Below are 27,961 nucleotides of genomic sequence, written 5' to 3'. Positions count from 1 at the left end.
TTATGTTAAAAGACTCCCCCCCTTTCGTTTCCATGTTGGTGAACTATTTTGGTGTCTTATTGTAGTTATTTCAACTTTTTAAATATCAGTATATAAACATAAATTGCTGAGAAGATATTTTTTTCTTGACTAAGAAATATTTGTAAATTCATCGAAGATACCTTCCGGCAGGAGGCAGAGAAGCCCAGGCTCACGGGGAAGGCCGCCAGAGCAGCCTCCGGGTGATTCTGCCATTTCAAAGAAGCGGTCCCGGAGGTAGACAGGTGGTGGAACCACCTCCACGAGGTGGGGAGAGGTCTCCTGGACGTCCTTAGAGGAGGCGGAGATGCCCCGATGTCACGGTCTGACATAGACTTAGCCTTGCCTACGCTTGGCGGAATTACGTTAAGGGACACCACCGTCATTTTCGCCTGTAAGATTTTTGGGAGAATTGATGTCATCTTCAGGCAGACCTCTAAAAGCTTCATGTACTCTTTGAGGAGGGGTGGTCAACCTCCTTGGGTGCCTAACCTTGGCACTCCTAGACCATCATCCCTTGCGGGGTGGCCCTAGTTAATGGCTAGCATGGCTACCAGGGTTCCTCATGGGCACACACATGCTCATGGGGGCAGTGCATGGACCGGCACTGCGTTACCGACACTCAAGGGAGGCTCGGCATGTGGGCCTGGCTTAAGTACGATCATTTACCATGCCAGTCCCTTGCCCAAGATGAATGAGCTATCCTGTTGCCCATAGCGCACAGGTGTGCTCTGGCCCAGCCAAGTGCCCCGACCATGCGACTTGAGGTCATGATCCAGTTCTATTGACCTTGGTGGAGCCATCTCATCAGGCAACTCCTAGCCTCCAAGCACATATAAGGCTTGTCCTAGCCTACTTTGGCCTGGACGCCGCACGGGTTTCTTCCATTGTAGAACTACCCCCATGACAGTTGGTATCATAGCGAGCTAGCCAACTACTATCGCAGTTGGTATCAAAGCAGATTAGCACAAAGCCAGTTGAAGCGGTCATCCCAACAAGCATCACATTGTGGGGTGTAGTCCCTAGGCACTTCCACCTGGGTTCAAGCAAGCAGTGCACATCAGGCCTGGCAAGAGGCCATTCATCGTGTCCCCATTCCAATGACCCCAAAACCGCGCCCTTGCGGGGGCAGGCGCATTGGTTGTTGTGCTCATGCGGGGGGCAGACGCATGAGCCTTTTCATGGAAGGCATATTGTGGTGGTTTGAGTGGGGGAGTGTCATGCTTCCTCACGGACATCAGTTGTTGTTCATTTTAGTGAGTTGTGGGCGGTGCACCTACATCTTGGTTTCATGACAGATGAGCCATTGTTCCGTATCTTGTCAGATGCACTATTGAGGTAGGGACAACAGTCCGAATTGGTTTGTGTCGACGGTTGGTCAAGGAATATCACTGAGGTGGCAGTTTTGCATCATGGGTCCTTGGTTGAAGCCACAATATTGGAATGATAGGAATGTGGGTACATGATGAGAATGAAAATTATCATTTTTTTATCTTTTAATATGTAGTCTTTTATACTTCTTTAGTGCCTAAATGGACTCATTAATCTTATATTTCGATTTAGGACACGAAAGGACGCATTAAGTGGAAAACAAGGCTAATCGGGTAATTCTGGACAGTTTCGGCGCCGCGTAGTAATTTGGGCATAACTCTCCCACCCGGAATCAGATTAAGATGATTCAAGATGCGTTGGAAAGATAAGAAAAATTTCTACAACTTTAATGTTTTGAGTTATGATAGATACGGACTGAATTGAGGACAAAATCGGGCCTGAATTATCTACAACCGGACTACTGACGTGATAGAGCAATTCCTTAGCCTGCAAGTTTTCATCCGAGAATTCACCACTCTCCCACTTACACGAGAACATGGTTTTATCTGAAGAGAAGGATATAAAAACAAAAGAAAAAGAAGAGATTAGGGTTTGAACCCTTGGAGACAAAATGGAAAAAGAAGAAGAACTATTGGAGAGAAGAGAAGGGTTGTTGAATGCGAACTGGAGGAGAATCACAGCAAGGAGATCGAAGATTGATGCAAGATCTTAAGTTATCTTCCTCTTTGGTTCTGCAATTTGGTATCCTAGATTCGATTAGGGTTCTTGAGGTTTCTTTATTGAATCTTTTTCTTCTTTTTTTCTTTTATGCAAACCATAATGAGTTTTAATTTTGATTTGTAATTAAACTTGAGCATATCCGATTAAGTGTGTTTTATTCTTGGGATTCTTGATTAGGGTTTTAATTTATAGAATAATCTTGGCCGAATTGTTCTTGCATATTGGATTACTTGAATTGCTTGAGAAAGAGTTTAGGTAATCAGATCATCTAATCAAAAAACGGACTGCATGCATCTTAGAGATAATTTGCATGGTTCGGTTGGCAATCATTCATACCTGAATTGATGACCGGCGAATTCTTGGTTCTTAATGCATCTTTAGTGATTAAATTTCCGATAGAGATATAGGAAATGTCATTCAGAGATAGAGTGGGCTGCGCTCGAGAGAGGCTGCTCATAAATTAGGGTTTCGCCAACCCAAGACTGAATTCACCTCGGTTGGACAACTTCAAGATCTGTTTGCTGAATCGGTTCTGTCAACTCTTGTATGCAGTACTCTTCGTATCATTGAAAGTGGTTTGATCCAAAATTAATTAGGGTAGGTTGGTTGTTCTTAATTACATCATGAGTGGCTAGGTTTCTATTGTTAGGGATTGATACTTGATCATGCATTGATTTTCAGTCATTAGTAAAATCAATGAGGTTCTTGCTATATTGTGTTATTTGTGCTGATTACTTATCATTGATTGATCACCAATGATTCGTTCTTTAATCAAGATTATGCATCGAGAGATGATAATCGAGGTGGAACTAATAACACTTGTTCGGCCAATAATTAGGTAGAGAAATCATTTGTTGGTAGGATTTCCTTATAAGTGTATTAACAGCTTGTGTTTATGCAAAGAGAATTTCAATTGAGAGAATGATAATTCCTTGATTGTAATTTCATTTAATTAAACATAGGTTTAGCTAATCGACTCTTGAGAAAGATCGACTAGTGCTTTTAGGAAACACCTTGGAATATAACAACCCTCGTGAGATTTTATTGGTATTGAATCTTGATGATTGTTATAGGATTATTCCCTAGCAACTTTGTTATTGATTTCGTTCAAGTTCTTGTTTTTGTCATTTAATTTCCTTAATTAGTAGTGCTAGTTTAAATTCCTTAATTCGCAACCTAATTGATTATTGCTTTAAACAAGTTGAGAAGAAATTAATAGGTGGCTAAATAATTCATTCCTCGTGGGAATGATTCTGTACTCCTTACTTTATTACTTGCACGACTCTGTACTCTTGCGGATAGCGGTCAGTACACTAGCCGTTAGAGCATGGCGTCCCTACATCGGCAAAGCATCGAAGGACATGCTCAGCTCAACAACAGGTGGAACACTTGTAGCAGCAATAGCTCATCACAAGGCGAGTGCATTTTCAGCAACATCATGGGTAAAAGTTGCCACACTCGCCCACAACTCAGTCAGATCTCCTTGAGGCATCACACATTGGGGCCCACTTGGAGCGAAGATGTAGCCCGAACCAGCGAGATAAAGTGTAGTTTCGAGGGCTAATAGAGCATGCTATGACTAGGTTTGAGTAACCCACACACGGCGAGGTGAAGTCTGCAGGCCAGCATGGTGAAAGGGTACACCTAGGACACATCGCCAACAGCAGGATTAGACCTATCACATTGTGTTTGATAGCACCACCGAAAAGATACCAAGAAGATGGTCGAACCTTGAGGTAAAGATGATACATGGGGCGGACCTCCGCGAAGCATCACACAGGGGGTGAAGTCCAAACAGGCCGGCATGGTGAAATGGTTCTGTCCCCATAAATGGACACCAACATAGGCAAGACTCGGGTTGACCAGGCAAGCCCTAGAACTGGCAGACAAGTGGATGGCGCGGGACACAGACGCCCATTCATAGAAGGACCATTGTCGAGGATGACAATGGATTGAGTAGGGGAGCCTATCATGGTCTGGCACAAGCTTAGCCTTGCCTACGCTTTGTGGGCTTACGTTAAGGGACACCACTATCATTTTTGTCTGTAAGATTTTTGGGAGAATTGATGTCATCTTTAGGCAGACCTCTAAAAGCTTAACGTACTCTTTGAGGAGGGGTGGTCAGCCTCCTTGGGTGCCTAACCTTGGCACTCCTAGACCATCATCCCTTGCGGGGCAGCCCTGGTTAATGGCTAGCATGACTACCGGGGTTTCTCATGTGCGCACACATGCTCATGGGGACACTACATGGACCGACACTGCATTACCGACACTCAAGGGAGGCTTGGCATGCGGGCCTGGCTCAAGTATGATCCTTCACCACGCCAGCCCCTTGCCCAACCTGAATGAGCTATCCCGTTGCCCATAGCGCACGAGTGTGTTTCGGCCCAGCGGTTGCCTATCAACATGGCACACAGGTGCCCATCATCATCAGCATACAGGAGACCCATCACATCGGTGCCCAGTCGCCTCACATCTTGGCCTTCCCCCTTTAGCATGTAAGCGGCACCTCCATGGACCAGCCAGAGCCAGTCGAGTGCCCCGGCCATGCGACTTGAGGTCATGATCCAGTGCTACTGACCTTGGTGGAGCCATCTCATCGGGCAACTCCTAGCCTCCAAGCACATATAAGGCTTGTCCTGGCCAACCTCGGCCTGGACGCCGCACGAGTTTCTTCCGCTGTAGAACTACCCCCGTGACACCGGGCCGACGAGGAAGGCCGTCGGTGGGAAACGATGCTTTTGTTGAACCACCGTTTCCCACTGTCAGCATGGGCCGTCGGGCCGATGGGCGATCGAAAGGTGTCGAGATGCTCGGTGGGTGAGTGGAAGCAGGGGGAGTGGGTTTGGTGCCCATCGCACCCCTCCATACCCGTCAGAGCAGCCTCTGGGTGATTCTGTCATTTCGGAGATGCGGTCCCGGAGGGGGGGCGCGGGGGTAAACGGGTAGAGGAACCACCTCCACGGGGTGGGGAGAGGTCTCTTGGACGTCCTTAGAGGAGGCAGAGATGCCCCGGGCCAATGGGGAAGGCCGATGGTGGTTCGCCCGGGCCATCGGGCCGATGGGCGATCGGAAGGTGTCGGGATACTCGGTGGGTGAGTGGTAGTAGGGGGGAGTGGGTTTGGTGGCCATCGCACCCCTCCGCACCCTTCAGAGCAATCTCTAGGTGATCCTGCCATTTCCAGAAGCGGTCCCGGAGGGGGGAACGGGGTAAACAGGCGGTGAAACCACCTCCATGGGGTAGGGGGAGGTCTCCTGGACGTCCCAACAAGTATCAAAAGTACACAACTTCTTTCATTAAAATTTCTAGATAGGGAGGATACAACTACTAACATTAAAATTTCCAGATAGGTACTAAACATAAAGTAAAGGAAAGGTTGGGTGGGGGTGGGGTGAGGTAGGGATGATACCCCTACTCAATGGGTACCTTAAATGCACTTTTATAGTGTCCCGTGTTACCACATCGTCTGCAATGAACCTCCCTTCTCTCAATAGGTTGGGACTCAATCCGTTTGGTCCGGGGTCGGCCCGGTGTTCTTTTGGTCTTCGGTGGGCGAAGTATAGTAGATGATGATTTATCGATGTCTGCACTCACAACCGATGACATGGCTATTGGATGCAACTCATCAAATGACATGGGGTGTATCGGCTGAGAGTATATGACCCTCTATTTTTCAATCGTGTAGTATGGGTCAACAAATTCATACACATTCCACCCCGTGTATGATATGGTCGTGCATGCATGTGCACACTTTCTAGAGCTAGATGTTATTGCGAATTGTCACATGCAACTTCTCTTCGATCCTTTTTCCAACCAGTGTTGTGCAATCCTGGGATTCAAAATGTTGCCTTCAAAGGAGTTCCATCAATTTCAACCGAAATGTGTTCAGCATGATCATTATAGGCTGATCACGAATGTCTGGCACCCATCCATTGAACGTCTTTGCAATATTGGACGACATTTGGTCATACCACATTCCTGGGAACTTGGAGTTCGCCCAATGCTCAGGTTCAGTGGACCTTACCTTGCTGTCGTGTTCATTCAATGTAAAAAGCCTCCCCATTAGTGAGCCATACTTGTCGGTAGATCTCGCATACATGATTTTAAACATTATAGCCTTTATTGCACCATACAACTCCTTCGATAAACGAAGTCGTGTCATGTACGATTTTAGATTCTCCATGAGGTGTCGACAACAGAAGGCATGCAGATCTAGTCGAAAAATCCGCTGGACCACATCCACCAAGCTATTGCCCTATCCGAAACAATCACAACATCTCTATCATCATTGATTACTGTGATGGGGAACATCCCATTGTTGGCATCTATTATAGTGGCGGCTATAAGCTTCCCCTGGTTTTTCCCATTTAAGTGTGCCTCGTCTACAAATAGCAATGGCCGACACCCATAGCAAAATCCATGGAGAGATGCATGGAATGCTAAGAAGAGTCGCTTGAAACGACCATCTTCATCAATACTATAAGTGATGAGAGTAAGAGAGGAACTATGGTTTGGTTGGGTAGAGAAAGGAGGAATGAGAAGAGGTTCTTCTTTTATTCTCAAAAACCAAATGGGGAAAGAGGAGGTTGAGGGTTCTGCTGGGGCATAAGGGGGAGGGGTTCAGTTAAGAGAGAGGGATAGGAGTTCTAGGGTTTTTCTTTTTGTTGAATCGAATGGATGAAAGCTTCTAGGGTTTTTCTCTATTCAAATCTATGGCCAAAAGGATTTTAGGGCTTTCTTTTGTTCAAATTGAATGGGAAAGACTTCTAGGGTTTCTTTTTGTTGTTTTCTTGCTTTTTCTTTTTTTATTAATTCTCTTTTTTGGATGAATCTATATGCCCTATTGTCTAGGTTCAACTTCTCTCTCCTCCGAAGCCTTTCTAGATAAGGCCCCTTGATTCTCTCTTCTTTGTTCCCTTATTAAATGCCTAAGAGAGCGAGGTGTCACAACCCGTTTGAATAGAGCTACAAAGAAGTTGAAGGCTAGAGGTTTCATGAGCTTTGTAGAGATTTCTAGTCCTGCCCAAGGTATTTTAGAACATTCTAGTGCCATCTTGAAGAATATGGAGTTCTATCTCTACATAACTTTCTAGAGTCATTTTGAGTCTTCTTGTATTGTGTAGAATGTTGTAGAATAACGTAGAGTAGTCTTGGGTCTAGAATATGCTAGGCTTATCTTTGTAAATGCCCAATGAAGGAATTTTCTAGGAAGATGCCTAGAAGGTTCCACTTGAGGAGGTGGAACATGTGGTTAATATAAGGAGGTGAAAATGTGTGGCTAGGATAAGGAGGCGCAATCCAATGGCTAGGGTAAGAAGGTGGAAAATGAATGGTTAGGATTGTGCCCCATAGGAGGTGTGAGTGCCTATAAATAGGAACCCTCCCCCATTTTTCTAATGTATCGAAGGAGTCCAAGAGTTAGTTTTGTACCCTTATCATTGAGCTGATAAAGAATGCTTTTGAACTAAACCCTTGTGAGTTTCTCTCTCTGTTTATGCCTTTTAGCTTTGCCTTTTGTGTGAGAGTTGTGAGTGGGCCTCTTGGTCCAAGAGCCAAAGATGTGTTCAAGGAGTTTGGCTGACTTGTGGAAGCAAGGAGTGCAACCGCAAGGCCGTATGTGGCTAAAAGGGAGACTAAGCACATGACAAGTGGTATCAGAGCCTCTACAATCTCTACTAGCAAGGCAAATGGCTGAAGACAGAAAGGACATGACCTTTGAGGTGTTGGACATCCTAAGGGTGGAGCAAAACAAGAAGAAGAGTAAGGCCAAGTCTATGGAAGCATCCATGGACCAAGCGCTAGCTAGGAAGTGCACTTGGCCAAAGTTAAGGAGGCCATCAATGAGACGAAGGAGGACATGGAGGAGTCCAAGTCTGGCATGAGGGAAACTTTCTTAGGCTTCATGAATGACACATGCCAATAACATGGAGAGGGCCAACTGATGCTATTAAAGGTCATTAAGGACTTGAGAGGCCAAATCACCCTCCCTGATCATAGATCCAATGTATATGTAGTGTTAATGGATATTGGGTTATTAATGGGTCGGCATATGGGTATGGGGCCCTATTTATAGTCTTTATGGTCGTCTTCTAGAGTTTTCTCATTCTTTCCACTTTGCCCATTTTGCCCATGTGCACCTAGCTAATTAATGCATGTGCTCTTAATTATCCTCATAGAGTATTCTTAAATATTATTATTCTAGGATGGTTCCAACTCCTGAATTGTTTATGATTTTGTAAATAATTGGTTTAACCCGATAAGGTCTACCTTTGATTTATGATGGGTTGACCAAGCTGAGGTACTTATAAAAATCCGTTGCCTTGTACCTTTTGTGTATTTTTTATTTTCTTCAAGTTCTTGTAGTGTATTTGCTACTTACTTTACTAACATCTCTACACAACTACAAAACTTGAACATCTAATTATCTTGTAGAGCATGCACTTTTATTTTGTTTACTTTCTTTATATATGCAAGATATAGATTTCATAGTGCAGTTCTTGTGCTACTAGCCTCACTAACTTTCTAGTAGTACTCTAACAACCGCTCTAATCTCAAGTTGATATTGCTTGAGTAGCTAGTTTTTTCTCGCAACTACCTTCTTATTACTAGTCCATCTCTTAACAACCTATTGGTGGTTGGTCCTCTCTCCAAGTGCTAATCTTGGCACACACCACTAGTACAATTGTCATTTACTTTACTTTCAGTTGCTATTTACATTTTGAATTTGTTTACATTAAGTGTTTATTATTTATTTAATTGCACCACTACTAACCTAATAGCAGTCTATACATTTGATTGTTATATATATTTTCAGTTGCTATCTTCTTAGTTCTCACTAGTAGTTATTTGCCTTTATTGTGTTATATCCGTTTTTAACTGATAACCCCTACAACTAATGCTATTATAATGTTCATTTGTTTCTTGAAGTTAATAATTAAGAGCTCTATCTTGATTAGCTGTTGAATCCATTAACTAAGCCTTAGATTTAGTTTTTGAGGGAAGGGTTTTGGGCTTGTTTTGTTTGTAGCAATATCATTTTTGAAGCTATACTATAAGGTCACCTGTCCCAACAATGTTAGCACCTTTTCATAGTGTGTGTACCTTGGCCCTTGTATTCAAATCTTGTGGTTCCCATTGGGAAAATCACCAAAAAGATGTGTTTTTGATTAAAAGGAATAAAAAATAAGAGGGTCCCCTCACACTTCCGAAATGAAACGTGCCACTGCATTTACTTAATGAAACAAGCCTCTAAAATTACATGGACTATCTTTAAAATTTTGTTATGCTTTGTTTCCCCCCTTATTTAAATTTAAGTAACAATAATGTTTCTTTATCATTGACACATAATATACAAGATTGAAATGAGGATGCTTGTATGATTGAATCTAAGCCCTTGGCAAAGAAAACTGTTCTCCATTTCTCATAAAAAATAGTAAAATAAAATATTCTTAACCTTTGTTTGATTAATAGTAAAACACACAGTTTCAATCCCTGTATTACAGTTTGAATGTTCTCACTGATCCGCCGCTGGGTTCGAACGGGAAAGGGTAAAATAGGTATTTTGAAAAAATATATAATCTCTTTTAACGTTTTCCATTTTGATCATTGACAAAAGGGAGATATTTATTACTTTTATAAAAAAAGTGAGGGAAATTTTGCTAAAATGAACGAGAGGTTTTTATAATTGTCAGAAACTTCAAGGGAAGTTTTTATATTTTATACTTTCAATATTATACTAACAAAGTAACAATCTTCCTTAAAATAATTTTAATTTTCTTTTTTGTAATTTCCCTGCGGTTTTTGCTTGCCTATGCATAGGAAAGGCGTTAGGGGTCTCTCTTGCGAATTAAGGATTTATCGCCCTTGTTCCTCAGCGGACTCGGACAGTACAGGCGGAGCCCTACAGCTTCACTACATTCCTCTGCAACTTTACAACTTCTCTCCGCACCAGAGGAAGCTGGAAATGGCAAACCGTCCGTACACCTCTCTCTGTTTTCCTCCTTGTTGTTACAAAATCTTTTGTTGCCTGGTAACATACATTTATTGAAGAGATCTTTCCTTGTTTTCTGTAGCCATGGCTCGGTCGTTCCTCCAAGTTGCGGCTTCAGAGGAGGTCGCTTCGCCGCTCAGAGTAGTTCAAATCGAGGGACTGGTATTCTGTTCTCATATCTGGCTCCCTCTTTTTTTTTTTTTTTCTTCAGTGTTTTGCTTTCTCTTCTCGCTATTTGGTTTTTCTTTTAGTTGTCACTGCGGTCGTCTAAATTCTCGCTACTTGCAGATTTTCTTTGATTATGCCTTTGTGTTTTCTTTGCTTACTTAATCCCCTTAATAATACTGCTTTTGGCTACCTTATTCATGTTTCGTCTTTGTTATATTTATGTTCTTTTACGTTGCAAGGAGGGCGGGAGGTGCATTATCTCCTATTTTACGTTGCGAGTATTTTAGGCAGAGATTATTTTTAATCCGTTGTAGATAGAGAAAATTATGGTGCGGGCTTCTTGTGGCGTGTGTAAACATTCTTAGTGCTACTCTAAAAATAGATTTATATGCTTGGTAAAATGGTTGGGTATTGGTGCCACAGAGTTTGGTTTGAAGATGATCTTGCCCCATTAAAATAGTAGCCACTTATCCATTTTCAGATAATCCCTTAAGATTATTTTTGCAGTAATGGAGATTAATGATTCAAAACTTATGATATATTCCCTATTAAAAATCCAATGGTCAAAAGTTTGATACATTCTCTATTTAAGATAATTTTACAAAATTCTGATATCTTTCCTGTTAAAAGTACCATGTCCAAATATCCGATACATTCTCTGCTCGGTCCTCTGCTACTTGCTAGTCAGTGGTGATCTTTGCTAATCCTCCTGATGGTGATCATGAGGTGGTTGAATGTGGGGCTTCATCTAAGGAGATAGCTGTGAAGTTGGGGGAATCTTGCCTCATTGGTGATTCGGTTTAGCCAATTAAGTAGGGTAGGGATGGAGGTGTTGATTTGGGTGGGGATGGTTTTCAAAGAGTGGAGACGTGGGAGGTGGGTGGATCCAGGGATGGGGTGGAGAGAAATAATATTTGTAAGGCAAAACCGAAGAAGGATATAAGGTGAAAAGGAGTGGTGGTGGCTTGGATTCTGGTTGTGCCAAATTGGTTAGAGCTTCCTGAAAGCAGGGAGAAGCTCTTAGTTGATGAAGTGTTAATTGGAAAGCTGGGTGTTGATTTGGGATGTAGGAGGAAGGAGCTGGAGATTTGCAAGTCAGTTGCTTTGGATTCGAAGAAGGAAAAATATTTGAGTAAGACTCTTTCATGTCACTATGGTTTTCTCGCATCTTAAAGATGATATTGTTGGGGATGGGCCAACTAATAAACTTAAAAAGATTTACAAAAGAAGGGGAGTCAAACCCAAAGGGCAAAGATCTGATTTTCAGGGAGTAGATGGCCAGGGTTTGCAGGTTCTGGAAAGGAAGCCAGGTCCTTTGGTGATCCCTTTAGAAGAGGAAACATATAAAAGTGGAGGGTTGTAGGATTCTAGGGCAGAAGGGTGAAGCAAGGAAGCTTGGATTTAAAGAAGCTTGTTGATAGGGAGGTAGAGGTTGGCAAATCTTTGGGGTTGTTCTTCTTGGGAGGTGAGGCTTTTGCTAGAAGGGCAGTTGAGGAGTTTGAGAAGAAGAGAAAGGAAGAGATTTTTTGAAATCTTTAAGGGGAATGGGGGAGAAATTTGGAACAAGGAAGGAGGAGAGGAATATTTTTATGTTGATGAAGAATAATTGTCCATGTTGGGGATCTGTTTGTGTAATTTTTTTTTTGACGAATTGGATGATTTCATGTAGGGTTCCTGTTGTTGCTCAGTTTGTGTCTGTTTTGTTTTTTGTGTGGGTGAGTTGTTTTTGGTGAGTGTGGTGCCTTTTGACACTGATGGAGGTTGTACCATTTATTTTGTTTTCTTTAATAATTTTTTTTTTTACTTAAAAAAAGATAATTTCACCCGTGTATGAATGCTTAAGCTCCATGCTTCTTATTGTGATCCAGTTGGAAAGATTCCGAATATTATTCAGAAGAAGTAGCTAATAGTTAGGAATCAAGTCATCATTCTAGATTGGACTTACTACTTTTTTAGCTCAATTGCTGCATGAAAATTGGCTAGGGGATGGGGTGTCTCCACAGTGTTTTGATTTTCTTGAAGTACTTCTATTTACAATCTTATTGCTAAGGTTAGATCAGATTAGTTGGAGAAGTGGTAGGTAATGGCTGTCTTTAATGGCTATGAGATGTTTGTTTCGCTGGGCTATGCTCTTTACGTAGAAGGATTTCCTTCCTGGATTGTTGCTTGGTTTTGTAGTGCCACCATGGGGTTATGTAGATCAGTGAATGAATTGAATATCTCATTCTGACATGCATGAATCTGCCCACGTAAACTAAACATGCCAATGAGTAAACATTTAAAAGTTATCTTCCCTGGTATTTACTAATACACCATCATCACTTGTTAGAAAGGGAAAATGAAGCATTTGCATACATGTTATTGTGTCTTAGTAGGGGGATTAAGAGTTTTAAACTTCTGATATTTTTTTTTTGGTCCATGTGCTGCTGGTTTCACATTCTATAAGTTCTAGCAGATATGGTGTAACCTCATGGTTTTGTCTTTTTGTTCAAACTTTCACAAAACAGGCCATATTGAAGATAATTAAACATTGCAAGGAGTTTTCTCCCGCATTGGTTACTGGGCAGCTTCTTGGTTTAGATGTTGGTAGTGTTCTAGAAGTAACCAACTGTTTCCCCTTTCCGGTGGGTAAACTGCTCTCTTTAAATTAAGTTATGTTAGCAAGTATCTATCACACAAGTTCCAGTTACAGAAACGTTAGATTTGAGATGTACTTCTTTCCTTTTTTGACTGAAATGTTTGTGCATATGAAACTTCAGATTCGGGAGGAAGATGAGGAGATTGAAGCAGATGGCGCCAACTACCAACTTGAGATGATGAGGTGCTTGAGAGAGGTTAATGTTGACAATAATACTGTTGGATGGTATGTTCTTTACATATTGTGGCATTTACTCCAAGAAAATCTAGGTGGCCTTCAGTGCATTGCTATTTTCTTTGTAGTTCTTGGATAAAAATCCTTAGATTAAGAAAATATTTGAAAAATCAGTTTCTAAAGTTTTTGAAGGCTCAAGAATATAGTGGTACTTTAGTGTAATTCTATAGTGATATACATGCTGTTTGGATTTATATTGAATCATGTTAATCAGAAGCTTTTTTCTGATGACAGCTGGTAATAAGCCTGTCACTAGTAGCTTTTCACTTTCTTATAGACTTACATAAATTGGCTATGCATATTGATAGCAGGCAACTCATCTCTATTAAGTTCTGTGGGATCTTATGTTGACTTAAGAGGAAAATAAAGGAAAAGAAACCACTCATCTGAAGTTGGTATGCAACATTAGGATACAAATATTTGGTTCAACATTGGCTTTTTCACATGCATGGTCAAAATAGCTGTACATGTTGTAATAATGTCCTGCACACCATTATCCTACTTTAAATCATATATAGAAAGCTGAATAGAAACAAATTGTGAATCTTATCAATAATTGTAAGATTGTTTCTTTTTTGTTTACATGTCAAAAAAATAAAAATGGGTACACTAAAAATCTAAATATACATAGAAAAGTGACATTAGTCTTTTTAATCCATGTCTACCATACATGTTTATAAAACAGTAGGGTTTACCACCCTTGTACACTGGAAACCTAAGATGATATAATCTAGCTCAAATTGAAAGTCAAATAATTCACATGCAATGGGTTTTAAACATACATTTGATGGAATATAAAATCACTGTTGGTTTCTAAAAGGTCTTAAATAACCTATATAAGTCATCTTCTAGTAAGGAATTTAAAAGAAGTCTCCCTTGGCAAAGCTTAAAAGAAACAAAGAAATGACATAGTAGAGAACTAATTCTTAATTGAATTGATTTAAATCACATGAACCGTATAAATTATAACATTCATGAATCAAATTGTAGGATTAAATAAAAATTGTAAGATTTTTGTAGAAAAGGACTTAGACATCATAAGGTTCAAATTGAAACCCTTATGATTCATGATTCAAATTGTGAATCATATCATAAATAGTAAAATTTTGACAACTTTCTTTTTTGTGGAGGTTAGGTAGTATATATGCATGTTTGGTCACAATGGCTTCTCATGATATATGCCTTTGTTCGTTGGAGTGATATTTACAATCATGTTCAACTTCAGAATGAAAAACAGCAACATGGTTTCCATGTCAAGGCAGTGAAAGCTTTGCTGGTTTATGATGAACATCCTGTATAAGACCCTTGCATGTGCTTTTTTGTAATTTTCCCTAAATTCCTAACCCAACATATGCAATGTGGTAGCAAAACCTTATTGCTGAATTTCATACTAGTTCATTGTATTCAGACATACATTTGGAGATTGATGCATTTTGGCTAGTTGAAGAATGCAGCTTGTGTCTGAGACTCCTCAATTGGCACCATAGCATGCATTAGTCATGACCTGTTTGATGATATTTGGAGATGTGACCTTTGGAATCCAGCAAAAACTTGGGAAAAAAAGATTAAGAAATTACGGAAAAAAACATTAATACTACTCCTTGCTGATTATCACACTCAAATTTAGGAAAACAGTAAAAACTCTGAATACTGGGTTAACAACATTCATCTGAAGGAAATTCATTGAAAGTATGCCTGCAATATTTTACAAAAATTCTGAGGAACTTGTGTTATCACTGGCAAGTCCTGATATCCCAGGTAAATCTCTTCCTTTGTAAAGCAAAGTTCTGGAAACCACTAATTCTTCAAAACTAAAGGTATTTTAAGGATCAAGTTTTCGGCACAAAGTACTGTGTATATCATAGGGCATCTTATAGCTATACAAATATTTTTTCCTTTATTTTTAAGTTTTCTTTAGATCAACATTCTATTATCTTTCCTTTGAATCTGTTGCAAATTAGGTTGTTTGTTTTGTCCTTTTTTTATTTGGTCAGAGAGTTTGGTTCTTGGTGTGTCATTATCTTCTTGTTTGATTGGTTGGCTTGTTTGGTCTGGAGGTGAGGTTGAGAGCTGGAGTGTTCTTTCTCTCTCTTGGGTTACTTCTGGTTACTTTCATTGTAATGTTCTTTTTTCTGTTTAATAAATTTTATTTTATAACATTATATTATCCTTCTATTAAAAAAACTTATATTCTCTCTCTTGTTATATTTCTTTTTTGATTGTTAACTAATTAACTATGGGCTTTTATTAACTATCAAAAGAATGTAAATAACTGTACAAAAAAGCCAAACACAGCTCAAGTCCTGGTAGCCCAGTACACGCTTTTACTATATTCCATTGGTTATCCCCCAAAACATATTGGTTTTGTTATCTCATTATTTGGCTAAGATGCCTGCTATACTGTTTCCTTCCCTTGGGGTCCACCTTATCTGAACTCCCAGCTCCCTCATCCATACTATCTTGGTAGATTTCTGTGCTTCAACGGCTCCAGTTTGCAGTTCAATAAACTTCCCATATTTTTGCTTGAATCAACTTCTGCCATAAATTTAGAATCTACCAAGATTTCTAACTGGTTTAAGGAGGCAGTCTGCTTTAAGCCAAAATGTACAGGGTCATGTTACTTATTTTTAACATTGTCTCTTCCCAATGCTCGGAGGAAGCAATTGAAGGAATGCATAGGCTCTTACTCAAGTTTTCCGTCCACTCTTTTATCTGTAAATGAGTTGATTTTTGTTCGTTCCTTGGAATTTGTTGCATTTGTTTGCCATATCTTTGATATTTTCCAGTGCGTATTTTTTTTAGATTAATAGGGTACTGAAAAATTATTATTGTGAGAGTCACATTAGTAGAGCCTTCTAGCTTTCATGGTATTATTTTTGTCTAACTTTGTTCTCCCTCTATTCCTTTTTTGGATCCATAACTGAAGTTTATTGATGATTAAAGGAATTAAGAAGTGAAAGTACAATGAAAGGGTTCCTGAGAAAAGAAAAGGCTCCATCCTGATAGAAAAATACAACTCGAAGTCTTTTCTTGTTATTAGAATGTTATTCTTTGTGCTTAATTTTTTGGCATGCTACCCTGGAAACCACAGTGATTGTGATGTTGTACCTAAGGCCTCGTTTGCTTTTCCATACCCGGGTAATGTGCTTACTTGGACAAGTTATTCCTGGGCAAGAGTTGCCCGGGTAAATTTTGGTGTTAGTGTTCAGTTGTGTTTCCACTTACCTGGGTAAAGGCAGAGTCGGGAGATGACTAATGGTTTTGGCGGGAGAGTATTGGTTACCTGGGGAACTGATACTCTCTGGAGAGTTTGTTTTCCATGGAACCCATTATAGCAGCACTTGAATGCAGGAGAGTTGGTCAATTACCTGGTTGACCAACTTACCCACCACGAGATACCGACTAACGAACGAGGCCTTTTCAATGTTTTCATCTCACTTTGTAGCAGTGTAGTTGCTTCTGTGTGCTTAACTTGTGCTATTCCCTTGCTAAAGTTGACTAGGGTTCTTTCTGACTATTAGAATACTAATGGGTCATCAGATGACAGCTGAATTCGCTGAACTGAATGGTTTGTTGCTTTGTCTTGTGGTAAGTTACCAAGGAGTTTCAAGGGTCTTATAGGTTGAAGTTGAAGTTGTGTTGATTATAATGCCCTCAAGTATTCTATTATTTAATTATTTATTAAAAATATATATTTTATTTTTTAATTTGTTTAGTTGATAAAATACTACAAAATGCTTTACCTTCTTAAGAAAATTATTTTTCTTAATAAAAGCAAAACAAGTCATTCAGTTTGGCTAGTGGTTATCAAATCATCATCATCATCCAAGCCTTATCCCAACTATATGGGGTTGGCTACATGAATCCTGTTTTGCCAGTCCATTTTGTTTGATGCTATATCCATTATTTAATTATTCACACTTAAATCATTCCTTATTACTTCTATTCATGTCCTTTTTGGTCTACTCTTTGCCCTTGCCATTCTAAGTGCTGAACCTTGGTAAAGGCCTATTGTAAATTTGATGTCTCTCCCATAGGTGTTCTGACATTGGTCGTTATGTCATCATGCATTTCCTTAGTTAGGTCTATATACCTATTTTGAATCCCTTTCTTTTCCCAAGACCTACCATTATTAGCTCTCTTGTAAGTTGTAGTAAATCTATCATTTGCTTACTCTAGATCAATTAACACCATATGAAGATCTCTCTTTTTTTTTTTTTCTCTTAACTTTTCTATCAATCTTCTCAAAAGAAAGATAGCTTCCATGGTTGATCTCCTTGGCATATACCCAAATTGGTTCTCTGATATACTTGTTTCATGTCATACTCTTTGCTTAATTATTCTCTCCTAAAATTTCATAGTGTGGCTCATGAGCTGAATCCCTTGATAGTTATTATGACTTTATATATCTCCTTTGTTTTTAAATATAGGCACCACATTACTCTTTGTCCTATCATCAGACATCTTTTCTTACATTATCTTATTGAATAGCTTAGTTAGCCATAATAAGCCTACCTCTCCTACACCTTCTCATAATTCATACTTGGGAATCCCATTGGGTCCTAATGCTTCTCTCTACTCCCATAATGTCTATCAATTTTGTACTCTTTCTAGTTAATGTTCCTAGATTCCAAGTGGCTAAATGAAGTTGTGTCTCTTAGGCTAGCTTTTTTACCTGGTCCTATACATATTTATATGGGAACCCTGAGTTCTTGCTTCTAGAATGTAGCTGTGTAGGTCTCTAAATTTGATATTATATTAATGGCAAGAATGATTTTCACTTTGGTTCTTCATAGAAACTCATATACCTCTGAAGCTCACAAAACTTTGCTGTTCATTTATTTATTTTTGGGTTGTATTTGGAGTTTATCTGTTTATGTCACTTGAACATGTTCCTTGGTGTAATTGACTGATAGCATGGTTAATTATTTTGTGAGCTTATTCGTATTTTTGTTTCCAAGTGCATTTAATTGGGCTTGAAGCCTCTTATTATGTTACAAGGTTGCATAAAGAAAACTTGTATTTAAGGTATGGCTAGAATTTTATATCTTCAATCAACTCTTTTATTCCTTTATAAGCAAGAACTAATAACAGTAATTAAACAAGTCATTGCCCTTTTTATTTTAAGTCTTTTGGCTCCCATTCTTTTCTTCCCATGTAAAGATTGGTGTTATTGATTAAAAAAGGTAAAGGCCAGTTGCACACTTGTTTTTATACTTGTGCCTTTGCAGTGATTGATTACCTCTATCATCCAAATTTGTCAGGTATCAGTCAACTTTGTTAGGATCTTTCCAGACAGTGGAGTTGATTGAGACATTTATGAATTACCAGGTGAAATGAAACTTGGACCTCTTATTTTTGATTTGGTAGTGCATCACACATTTTCTATGTTAGAATTATTTTTACTCTCTAGGTCAAGAACCAGTAATGCTAGAAAGAAAAACATATATAAGAGAAATCTGATCTGAGATCCTAATTGCTACCCACGCGGATTTCTATTTGTTAATCCATTTATATGAATTATGATTTTAACACATAATGCCAATGACTTAGGTTTATTTGATGGCCTCTATTGGTGGCAAATTTTGTAGCAAAGGCAAAAAGTACTCCCTAATCTCTGCTTTGGTTGTTGTTTAGGATGTGGAGAAGGGAAAAACCAGCTCAAATCACCGAAGTGGCAGAAGCATAAACATGAAAGCAGAACTTGCATGTCATTTTAAGAAGAGTGTGATTGAAAGGGAAAAGGGAACAATCCATAAAAAAATGAAATAAAAGGAAAGGGGAAAAAGAAAATGGTGTCAGATAGAAAGTGCTGTGGTATAATAATCTATAGCAGTAACAATTAAGAGAGACTATAACAGACATAAGTAATTAAATATGTGGGGATATTCTATCTATCATTACAGAGATTATATTTTATAGAGGGATGGGAATGCGTAAAACATAAAATAATTTAAAATAAGGAAAAGTAAGGAACAATAGGATAACCCATGGAAGAAATAATTTAAGATAAACTAGAGAAGATAAAGGTTAGACGATAAATGAAACAATCAAGCAAAATTGATAGGGGTTAAAGAGAAAATGGTTTGACATTCGATTGTCATTTATCTTTGTTGAAAGAAAAAGGTTGCTTATGCATTCTTTCTTGAATAATGAAAGTACTGCTATGAAAAATTTGCTGTTGTATTAATCAAAACAAGTTTCTGTAGTGTAAAAAACATGTATTTTTTACACATCTTATAAAAATGGTTCTTTTACGAACCTGGATTTTTAACCATGCTTGATGCTCTTGTTTAGATGTAATGCTTGCCATTTATGTTGCTTTTTATGCTTCCTATTTATGTTGCTTCTATTAGTTTATCATGTACAGTGAGACACTATATACAAGTCTTGCATCAAACCTAACCGAACTTGGTTGCCCTCTGCAAGTATCCATTCTAACTGTATGAAGTTTTATTGAAAGATTCCTATCATGTACTTGTTTTGCCTATTTCAAATTAGCTTGTTGTCTTGGAACAGATTGGCCATTCGTGTGATTAATCCCAAAACCTTTTCTAATCTAACCAATCTCCACATTACTTCTAGCCCCACCCTAACCCTCCTAGACCCATCCTTGATTCATTTAAGTCATATATAATTGGTGTCAGAGCAGCTAGTACTACAATTTGTTATCAGTGTGGGTGATCCTACATTCTTACATCAATTGGTATCAGAACTATTGGGTTCTACATCACCTATTGGTACAGGGGATTCTGCTATTGCTGAGGTCATGTTTAGGACCTTTAGGTTTTAGCTTATCCTTCTCCATTCAAGCTACTAGAGAAGCAAGGTGGTAGGAGGTTTCCATGTGATTTTTTTGATGAATGGTGAAAATTTATACAAGTAAACAGTGGAGAAACCCCAAAGAGCAGTGCATGGTCAATGAGCTATAGCTATGATATAAAGGAAAAGCAGTCCATATAAACTGAAGCTTAACTTTGATGGTAGCTCATTGGGTAATTCAGGAAAGGCAGGAATAGGAGGTGTTTTTAGAAACCATGAAGCAGTGGTGGTGGCATTATTTTCAGGACCAATTGGCTTTGGAGATTCAGTACAAACTGAAGTGATGGCTCTCATACATGGATTAAGACTTTCTGTACAAGTTGGAGTAAGGGAATTAGAAATGGAAGGAGATTCTCAGTTAGTCATATCTTGGTCCAAGAATATCAGATTAGCTCCATGGAAATACAGACATGCTTTTAGGGAGACTGACACCTTGGCAAAGAGATTCAATTCCACTTTTGGGTGGATAAGAAGGTCTGCAAATGGAATGGCAGATGTATTGGAAAAGCAAGGAGCTGATAGAGATGGCTTGTTTTGGGCTAAATTGTAACCTGATGTACTTTTTTGAGAATTCTTTGTAACTGTAATTTGATAAGCTCCTAGGGATGACATCCCTGTCATCATTTGTACTGTTACAACTTTATATTTTCTGCCTGATAAAAAAATGCAGAAGGTATGGAAGATATTGGAGAAAAAGTAGAAGAAAAGAGAAGAAAAAGTCTTAGGGTTCTTGGTTTTGAAGTCTTGGGGGTTCATTGTCGCATATATATGCACATAAAATGAATATTTTAGTTTAATAATGTCTGTTTTATAATTATAATATCGAAAAATAAAGAATAAAAAGTATTTTATAATAGGAAGTACAAAACTGCTTGGAAATTAGGTGAGCTGAGCCTCCAAGGGCGCCTTGTTGCCTATGTGCCCGCCTAGGCGTCACCTTGACAACTATGTTTCTCAAAAAAGAAACTTGCAAGATTTCTTTTTTCAATTTATAAAAACTAAATATTTTTCAAACTACTGATGCTGTAAATACCCCATGGCCATTTGCGCCTCGTTGGCCGAGGAAAACCCTATTTTCCCTTGAGAACTTTACAAGGTGTAGATCTGGTCATGTTTCTATCTTTTTTCACCTCCCCTCTAATCATGGATTCATGGACTACATCATATAGGAGGACCTGGAGGAGAAAAAATATGTGGAAGTAGGGAGGAATAAAAGATAGGGCTTTTGGTTATGTATGGGTTGTAGCTTAGTATTTGGTTATGTATCTAACTCAACAGAGGATATTTGAAATTAAAGAAAAAAGGGGCACTTTATGTTTAGAAACAAGGGGTTAAGTGAAACGCACCTAAGTGCAAGGGGGTTAGGAGTGATCATGGGCCAGACCCATGCTGAGTTTTAACTTAACGCCTATGATAAGAGAGATGGCCTGGGCCCAGCTTGGTCTGGACCTCAAGCTTTAAACATAAGTTCAGGCTGGGCTGGGCATTGGGCCTATGCCTTTAAGGGTCTGTTTGGCACAGTCGGAATTGGAATCCCTTGGAACAGGAATCGGAAGTGTATTTCCCTCACCTGTTTGGTTCAGATTGGAATCAGAAACAGAATTAGAATTGGCTGGAATTGATTCTCATTCAAGGGGAAGGGGAGGGAATGGCCATTCCCTCAAATGGGGGAATGCCATTCCATGAGGAATGGGAATGGGATTCTGATTCCGCCCAACCAAACAGTCGGAATTGGAATGGATGGTTCTGATTCCGATTCCGGACCCCCATTCCCGCAAACTAAATGGACTAAATATATTGCTAGAGAATGACCCTGTACAAAGTATGGGGCAACTACACCTATATATCCCTTTGTTTGAGATTCATTGTTTATCTGGTATAACTAATTTGAGTTTCTTGTTAAACTTAAAAAAATAAATCAGGTTTAATTTGTATTTGACAATCTATTTTATCTAAAAGAATGGGACCACATCAATGGGAGTCTTGTATTTGAATTAGAAAGATTAATATGGGCCCCACACCTTTTGAAGTGAGTACTTCTTATAAGTAGACATATGTTTGAAATTAGCACTTTTTCTGAGAGTGGAGTTAGCCACTCACATTTTTTAAGAGTGGGTAGACACTTGTTTGAGGAAGAAGGCTTGTATTTGACAGTGGAAGCAGCCACTTATTGGATACTCTTTCTTGAAATGATAGGAGGTGCATACCTAAATGAATTGGCCCTGTTTCTCCCTTTTCCTTTCTTCATAATGGAGCACTATATTTGAGATGAAAAAATGAAGAGGTAGGGAGGAATAAAGAACTTAGGATAGGACATTGAAAACCCTTTTAAAACATTGTAAAAAGGTTTGTCCTTTGGCCATGGGTACAGGTATTATAGTCCAGGTGGCATGGCAGGCCTAGTGGGTGAGTACTTGGAACAAAATGTAGGTAGCAGTAATACCCCTCTGTTATAAAATGAATTCTAAGTTTCTAACCAGATAGTCATACAATTCATTGTGAACCTTGGTGTCTTTATCTTTAATCTGTCTCACATATCCTTATTCTTAATTAAGTAGTGTTTCATTGATCCTAATTCTTATTTGGAGTCAATGGTGTCATAATCCATGTTGGGTTTTAACCTTGTCTCATGAAGGGTGACATTGGTTTCTTTTGGTGAAAATTCTTGGCTTCTTCACTTAGATGTTGCTGTAGTTCTTAAGAAGTTTGTAGTGCACATACATGTTTTGTTAATTTCTCTTATGATTAATTAAGGGTTACTTATTTTTGTTTGATATTTTACTATTGCAGGAGAATATAAGGCGGTGTGTGTGCATCATTTATGATCCAACACGGACAAATCAAGGAGTTTTAGCTCTCAAGGCCATGAAGCTCACAGATTCTTTCATGGATCTTTACCGTAATAATAACTTTACTGGAGAGAAGTATGGGCTTTTCTGGTTTCATGGTCTGTCTATAAAAGGGAACTTGCTATTTGGAATCTTATATGTTTTTTTTTTTGCTTAAATAGGTTGAGGGAGAAGCATTTGTCATGGGTGAATATCTTTGAGGAAATACCTGTATGCTTCCAGGCCTCCTAATCGCTATTTTAAATAATTCACTAGAATTCTCTGCTTTGTGATCTAGAAAAAGAAGCTTGTTTCTACTTTCCATACGTGAAGATCTGTTCCCCATATTAGTGTCTATATTGAGTTTTTTCCAACTATATAGAATTTTCTGAGACATCCCATTACCTATATTTATTCATTTATTATACAATGCAATATATCTTTTTTTTTGATAAATAACGGTAAAATATTTATTCAATGTAATATATTGTACAAGATTCGTAAGCTGGGCATCTTGTATCTTAATGTGTAATAGAGTATTGGAGCCTAAAAATCAACAACTAAGCAGGTTGGATTCAGCATTTTATGATCTATACATTGATCTTGTCTGTGATTTATGGATGTTACTTGTACCTACAGTGGGCATGAAATGGTTCTCTTCATGATCCATAATCATTTATGTTATTATTCCATTCGACCAAAATTATTATTTGATACAACGCCAATTACTCAGAAGAATTAGATGTCTTGTCTCTTGTCTTTACTGGTTGTTAATATAATACCCTTGTTTTTATTGTCTGTTTAGATGTTTATAGTTGTATTTCTGTACAGATTAAAGTTTCAAATTCTGCACTTATCAGTGCCTTCATGACAGAGCTGGAGGCCGAGACACCAGTTTCCCAGGTTTGTTCTTTATTGTTCTCAATTAATCAAAATCTACCTGTATCTCCTTAGAGACGTGCATGCATTTATATTTCTTTCTGCCACCCTGTTCTACTTACTTTGCCTCTGCTCTGCTGAGGCAGTGTGATTATGATCGTTTACAATTATCCACCGGTCCATTTTTGGAGAGGAATGTAGAATTTTTGATTGAATGCATGGATGATTTATCAATGGAACAGCAGAAAGTAAGTGCTTTCTCTGGCTTTGTATTATTTCTTTTTTGATATTATATCTTTTGTACTAACAAGAGAAACATTTTCCTCTCCTAGTTCCAATTTTACTATCGGAGCCTCTCCCGTCAACAAGCCCAACAGCAGGCATGGCTTCAAAAGAGAAGGTAATAAAATTGCATCTTTCTTGGCTTCCTCGTTAAGTCCAGGAACTTCTTTTGGGTAGGCCTGCTTTCATGTTCTTCTAGTACACAGTAAACGTGTAAATAAATAATTGACCTTTTTGTTTTGAGGGTTTCACATTGTATTCACTACTCATTTCAGACTATTAGTATTCCCACTCTTATACTGATAATCAGTGCTCCAATTATTTTTGTGGAGTATCTGCCCTCTCTTGATTTCTAGGGGTTATCATGGGCCTTGCCTAGCATCTTGTACAAGGGGTTTAGTGTAAGCCCAGCTCCTGCCTGGTCTGCACCCTGAGTGTGAAGCGTACATCTACATCTGGGCCTTTTGGGATAGGCTTAAAGAAGAGAGCGATGAGTAAATTAAGGAGTTGAAAATAGGAATAAAATAAAATTTCATTTATCAAAAAAATAGGAATAAAATTTTGGTGACCAGCTTATATAAAATTGTGGCCAAAATGTTGTTAAGAATAAGTGTAGCCTTCTTACCCAATGTAATAAATCAATCACAAGGAGACTTTATTCAAGGAAGTCAGATTACGGATCAAATTGTAACAGTGAATGAGTGTGGAGGATTTCAAGAGAAGGGGAGAGAGGATTTGTGTGCAAATTGGATTAAGAGAAAGTTTATGATAAGGTTGATTGGTCTTTTTTGTTGGAAATGTTGAGGAGTTATGGGTTTGGGGAGAGGTGGTGTGGTTGGATTGAAGGTTGCCTAAGAACTTGCCACTATTCGGTTTTAGTTAATGGAGTGGTTAGATACTTCTTTCCAGCTACTTGAGGGTTGAGACAAGGGGATCCTCTTTCTCCATTTCTATATTAATAGCTTGTGTGTTTAGTAGACGTATCTTGAGAGCTGATAGGTTGGATGTAATTAGAGGTTGGAGGGTTGGTAGGGAGGGCACTGTTGTAACTCATCTTCAGTTTACAGATGATACAATTATTTTTTGTGAGACTGGGGACCCCTGGAAGGCTTGGAACTTGAAAAGGGTGGTAAAATTGTTTGAACTCGTTTCTAAGTTGAAGATCAACTTTGAGAAGAGTTGTGTGGTGGGGCTAAACTTGGAGGAGTTGGTCAAAGTAGCAGAGTCCTTAGGTTGCCCTACATCTAGCTGGCCCTTGAAATACATAGGTATGCTTTTAGGAGCTAACCCAAGGGTAGGAAGGTTTTGGAATCTGGAAGTGAAACTGTGCAAAAAATTGGTAGCTTGGAAGACAAACTTTCTTTTGGGGGTCGTATTACTTTGATAAAATCTACAATAGCAAATCTGCCAATCTATTTTTTTTTTGTCTCTAGGATGCCACATGGGGAGGTTTTTGAAATTAGAGAAGATAATGAGGGATTTTTTGTGGGAGCCTGGTGAAGGAAGAAAGCATCATTTGGTTAGGATGGAATTAGTGTGTAAAAGAAAGGAGCAAGGTGGTTTGGGTTTAGGTAATTTAGGAAAGAAACAGCTCTATTGGGTAAGTGGTTGTGGAGATGGCCTTTGGAAAGGGAGAGGCTTTGGCATAAAGTTGTAGTTCATGGATGTGTAATTTATGGTTGCGACTTTGGTGTATCTTGGTAGGCTATGTTAAACTCTCTGTGGAAGGCTATTCATAGCATTCTTCCCCAATTCCTAAGCCTGATTAAGTACAATGTGTACTGGAGATATTGTTCTGTTTTGTGAAGATGTTTGTATTGGAAACTCTACCCTCAAGGACTTTTTTCCTTGTATCCCTTATCTCTTTTTAAAAATGAACCCATTTAGAGGTTTGCCTCTTTTTTTGAGATCTTTTGAAGGGCTACACAACGGGGGGTAGCCCATCCCCCAACCTAGGTTCAGGCGGGGTTCGATCCCAAGTCTCCACTACAACCATCTGGAGACCTTACCAACCAGCTAGTTGGCACCTTGCCAAGGTTTGCATCTTGCTATTTAGAGGTTTGCATCATTCTCCTAGTCTTTTGGCTTAAGTTGGAACATGGGCTTTAGCCTTTTAGGAGAGACTTGAGAGACTTTGATCTTGACCAGGCTACCATGCTTCTCAAAATTCTTGATACTGTATGCTTGGACACTTCTAAACCTAATGGTCAGATTTTCACCCCTTAACCCATTAGGCTTATTTCCTTATGGTTCTTTTTCTCTTTGTTGTGCTCAGTTACTAACCTTCAGCCTTTCCATAATAAGGAATTTGGTCCAAGCCCATCATCCCCTCTAAAGTGGGAGCTCTTTCTTGGGTTGTCTCTTGGAAAACTAAACATTTTGGACAATTTGCAAAAAAGGAGACCTAATCTTATCATCTCCCCTAACTTATCCTTTGCAAAGCAAATGGAGAATGTTGCTACCACGTACTAATATCCTACCATTTTGTTGTAGGCTTTTGGAAGAAGCCTTTTGGTCTATTTGGTTGTAGGTGGACTGTTCTGTTGCAAATTAGCAGTCCACTTGACCCTATTACCTCTAGGTGGCCAAAGAGGAGAGGTAAAATCTTGTGGGGATGTGCTTGGGCTGCTCTAGTGTGGACAATTTGGAAGGAAAGAAATTCCAGAATTTTCAATGAAAAGGAGAGGGGTGAGGCTTCCATTTGGTATTGCATAATCAATAGGGCTATAAACTGGGCTAAATCCTTGGAACTTTTCTCACACTTTTCATTTGATGATATTTGGAGGAATTGGGATTTGGTTGCAAAAAACTTAGTTGTGAAGGATAAGCCGATGGCGGTGTGGATACCCCTTGAAAAAGGTGTTATCAAGCTAAGCAAGCGGCTAGAGGATTGAAAGAAAAAAAGATGGAGTTCAGGTCGGCGACTACATGGAGAAGAAGGCTGGAGGTTGAAGCTAAAAAGTACATGTTTGATGCTTGCAGAAACAAGGGACAGGAGTGCTTGAAGATCAGAGAAGAGAAGAAGACCACTATTTTTCTTTGCAAGGATGCAATGTTTTGGTTGAAGGGTTTTGTGGATGCAGTTACATATAACAAGAAACAAGTCAGATGGAAAGGGCAATTGAATAGGGGAAGGAAAAATTATGTAGCGGAGCTGAGAAACAATGGAAAGGGGTGGTACGCAACAATTACAGAAAGTTTTGGGAAAAGTAACAGGAAGTACATGTGTATTCTGAAAGGAAATAGGAAGACATGGTGGAAGAGTTTTGCAGATAAGTTGCAAGAGTATCTGGTAGTGATGGAGAGGAATGAAAAGGTTCAACAAAAAATCTCAATAGAGAAAACAGAGGTGGGGGTGGGAGAGGGTGTTCAGGTTGGAAAGGGAGAGCAGAAAACTCAGAAGGTAGTGGAGGAATACTTTGCGTTCTCTGTTAAATCGAGTAATTTTGAGTTCGAAGTGGACAAGCAGGAATTGAGGGAAAAATTTGTGTTGACAACTAGGAGGAAGGTTGCGGACTGGTAGCTAGTTGCAGAGGAGATAAGGAGGAAATTTAGCATTAGAGAATCCGTTCTTGTGATGCCTATCTGTTAAAACAGAGCTATTCTCGACACAGGGGAGGTGAAGATAGAACTCTTTGCTATTGGAATGAAGGAAGGTCTGATAGTTGTTGAAGAATGGTGTATGTCTTGTAATAGCTAGTTGCAGAGGAGATAAGGAGGAAATTTAGCATTAGAGAATCCGTTCTTGTGATGCCTATCTGTTAAAACAGAGCTATTCTCGACACAGGGGAGGTGAAGATAGAACTCTTTGCTATTGGAATGAAGGAAGGTTTGATAGTTGTTGAAGAATGGTGTATGTCTTGTAATGAGCGAGACATTACTGTAGCTTGTTTTGGCATCAAGCTTCTTGGGGTGCTGTTCAACCTCTGGAACAAATCGTTCGTTGAAAAAATAGTCCACACGATGGGTGGAGCAATGGAGGACTGCAGTCTCAGGGACCTGACGGCGGTCAAGGTAAAAATCCGAGGGATGAAGCCGGAGGAGGTTCC

General features: G+C 39.2%; 2 protein-coding genes across 2 annotated transcripts in view; both read left to right on the top strand.

The window, feature by feature from the left end:
• LOC104605293 (uncharacterized) overlaps window positions 1–2,159 on the top strand; it is a 46,872-nt gene extending 44,713 nt beyond the window's left edge. The window contains exon 9 of the transcript XR_016081152.1: window positions 1,582–2,159. The gene's annotated coding sequence lies outside the window, so the exon portion shown is untranslated. The remainder of the gene's footprint in view (window positions 1–1,581) is intronic.
• Window positions 2,160–9,889: 7,730 nt separating this feature from the next.
• The window catches only part of LOC104605294 (eukaryotic translation initiation factor 3 subunit H-like), a 32,163-nt gene continuing 14,091 nt past the window's right edge, over window positions 9,890–27,961 (top strand). Inside the window, exons 1-10 of the mRNA XM_010270013.3 lie at window positions 9,890–10,044; window positions 10,144–10,223; window positions 12,737–12,853; window positions 12,989–13,092; window positions 18,366–18,432; window positions 22,714–22,847; window positions 22,934–22,982; window positions 23,583–23,654; window positions 23,777–23,878; window positions 23,963–24,030. Coding sequence (XP_010268315.2) covers window positions 10,035–10,044; window positions 10,144–10,223; window positions 12,737–12,853; window positions 12,989–13,092; window positions 18,366–18,432; window positions 22,714–22,847; window positions 22,934–22,982; window positions 23,583–23,654; window positions 23,777–23,878; window positions 23,963–24,030 — 803 coding nt within the window. The 5' untranslated portion in view covers window positions 9,890–10,034. The remainder of the gene's footprint in view (window positions 10,045–10,143; window positions 10,224–12,736; window positions 12,854–12,988; window positions 13,093–18,365; window positions 18,433–22,713; window positions 22,848–22,933; window positions 22,983–23,582; window positions 23,655–23,776; window positions 23,879–23,962; window positions 24,031–27,961) is intronic.

The sequence above is a fragment of the Nelumbo nucifera genome, chromosome 1 (genome assembly GCF_055504915.1).
Source record: "Nelumbo nucifera cultivar China Antique chromosome 1, China Antique-T2T, whole genome shotgun sequence".
NCBI lineage: Eukaryota > Viridiplantae > Streptophyta > Magnoliopsida > Proteales > Nelumbonaceae > Nelumbo > Nelumbo nucifera.
Note: the sequence above shows the minus strand (reverse complement) of the source record. Positions and strands in the feature narration are given on the sequence as shown.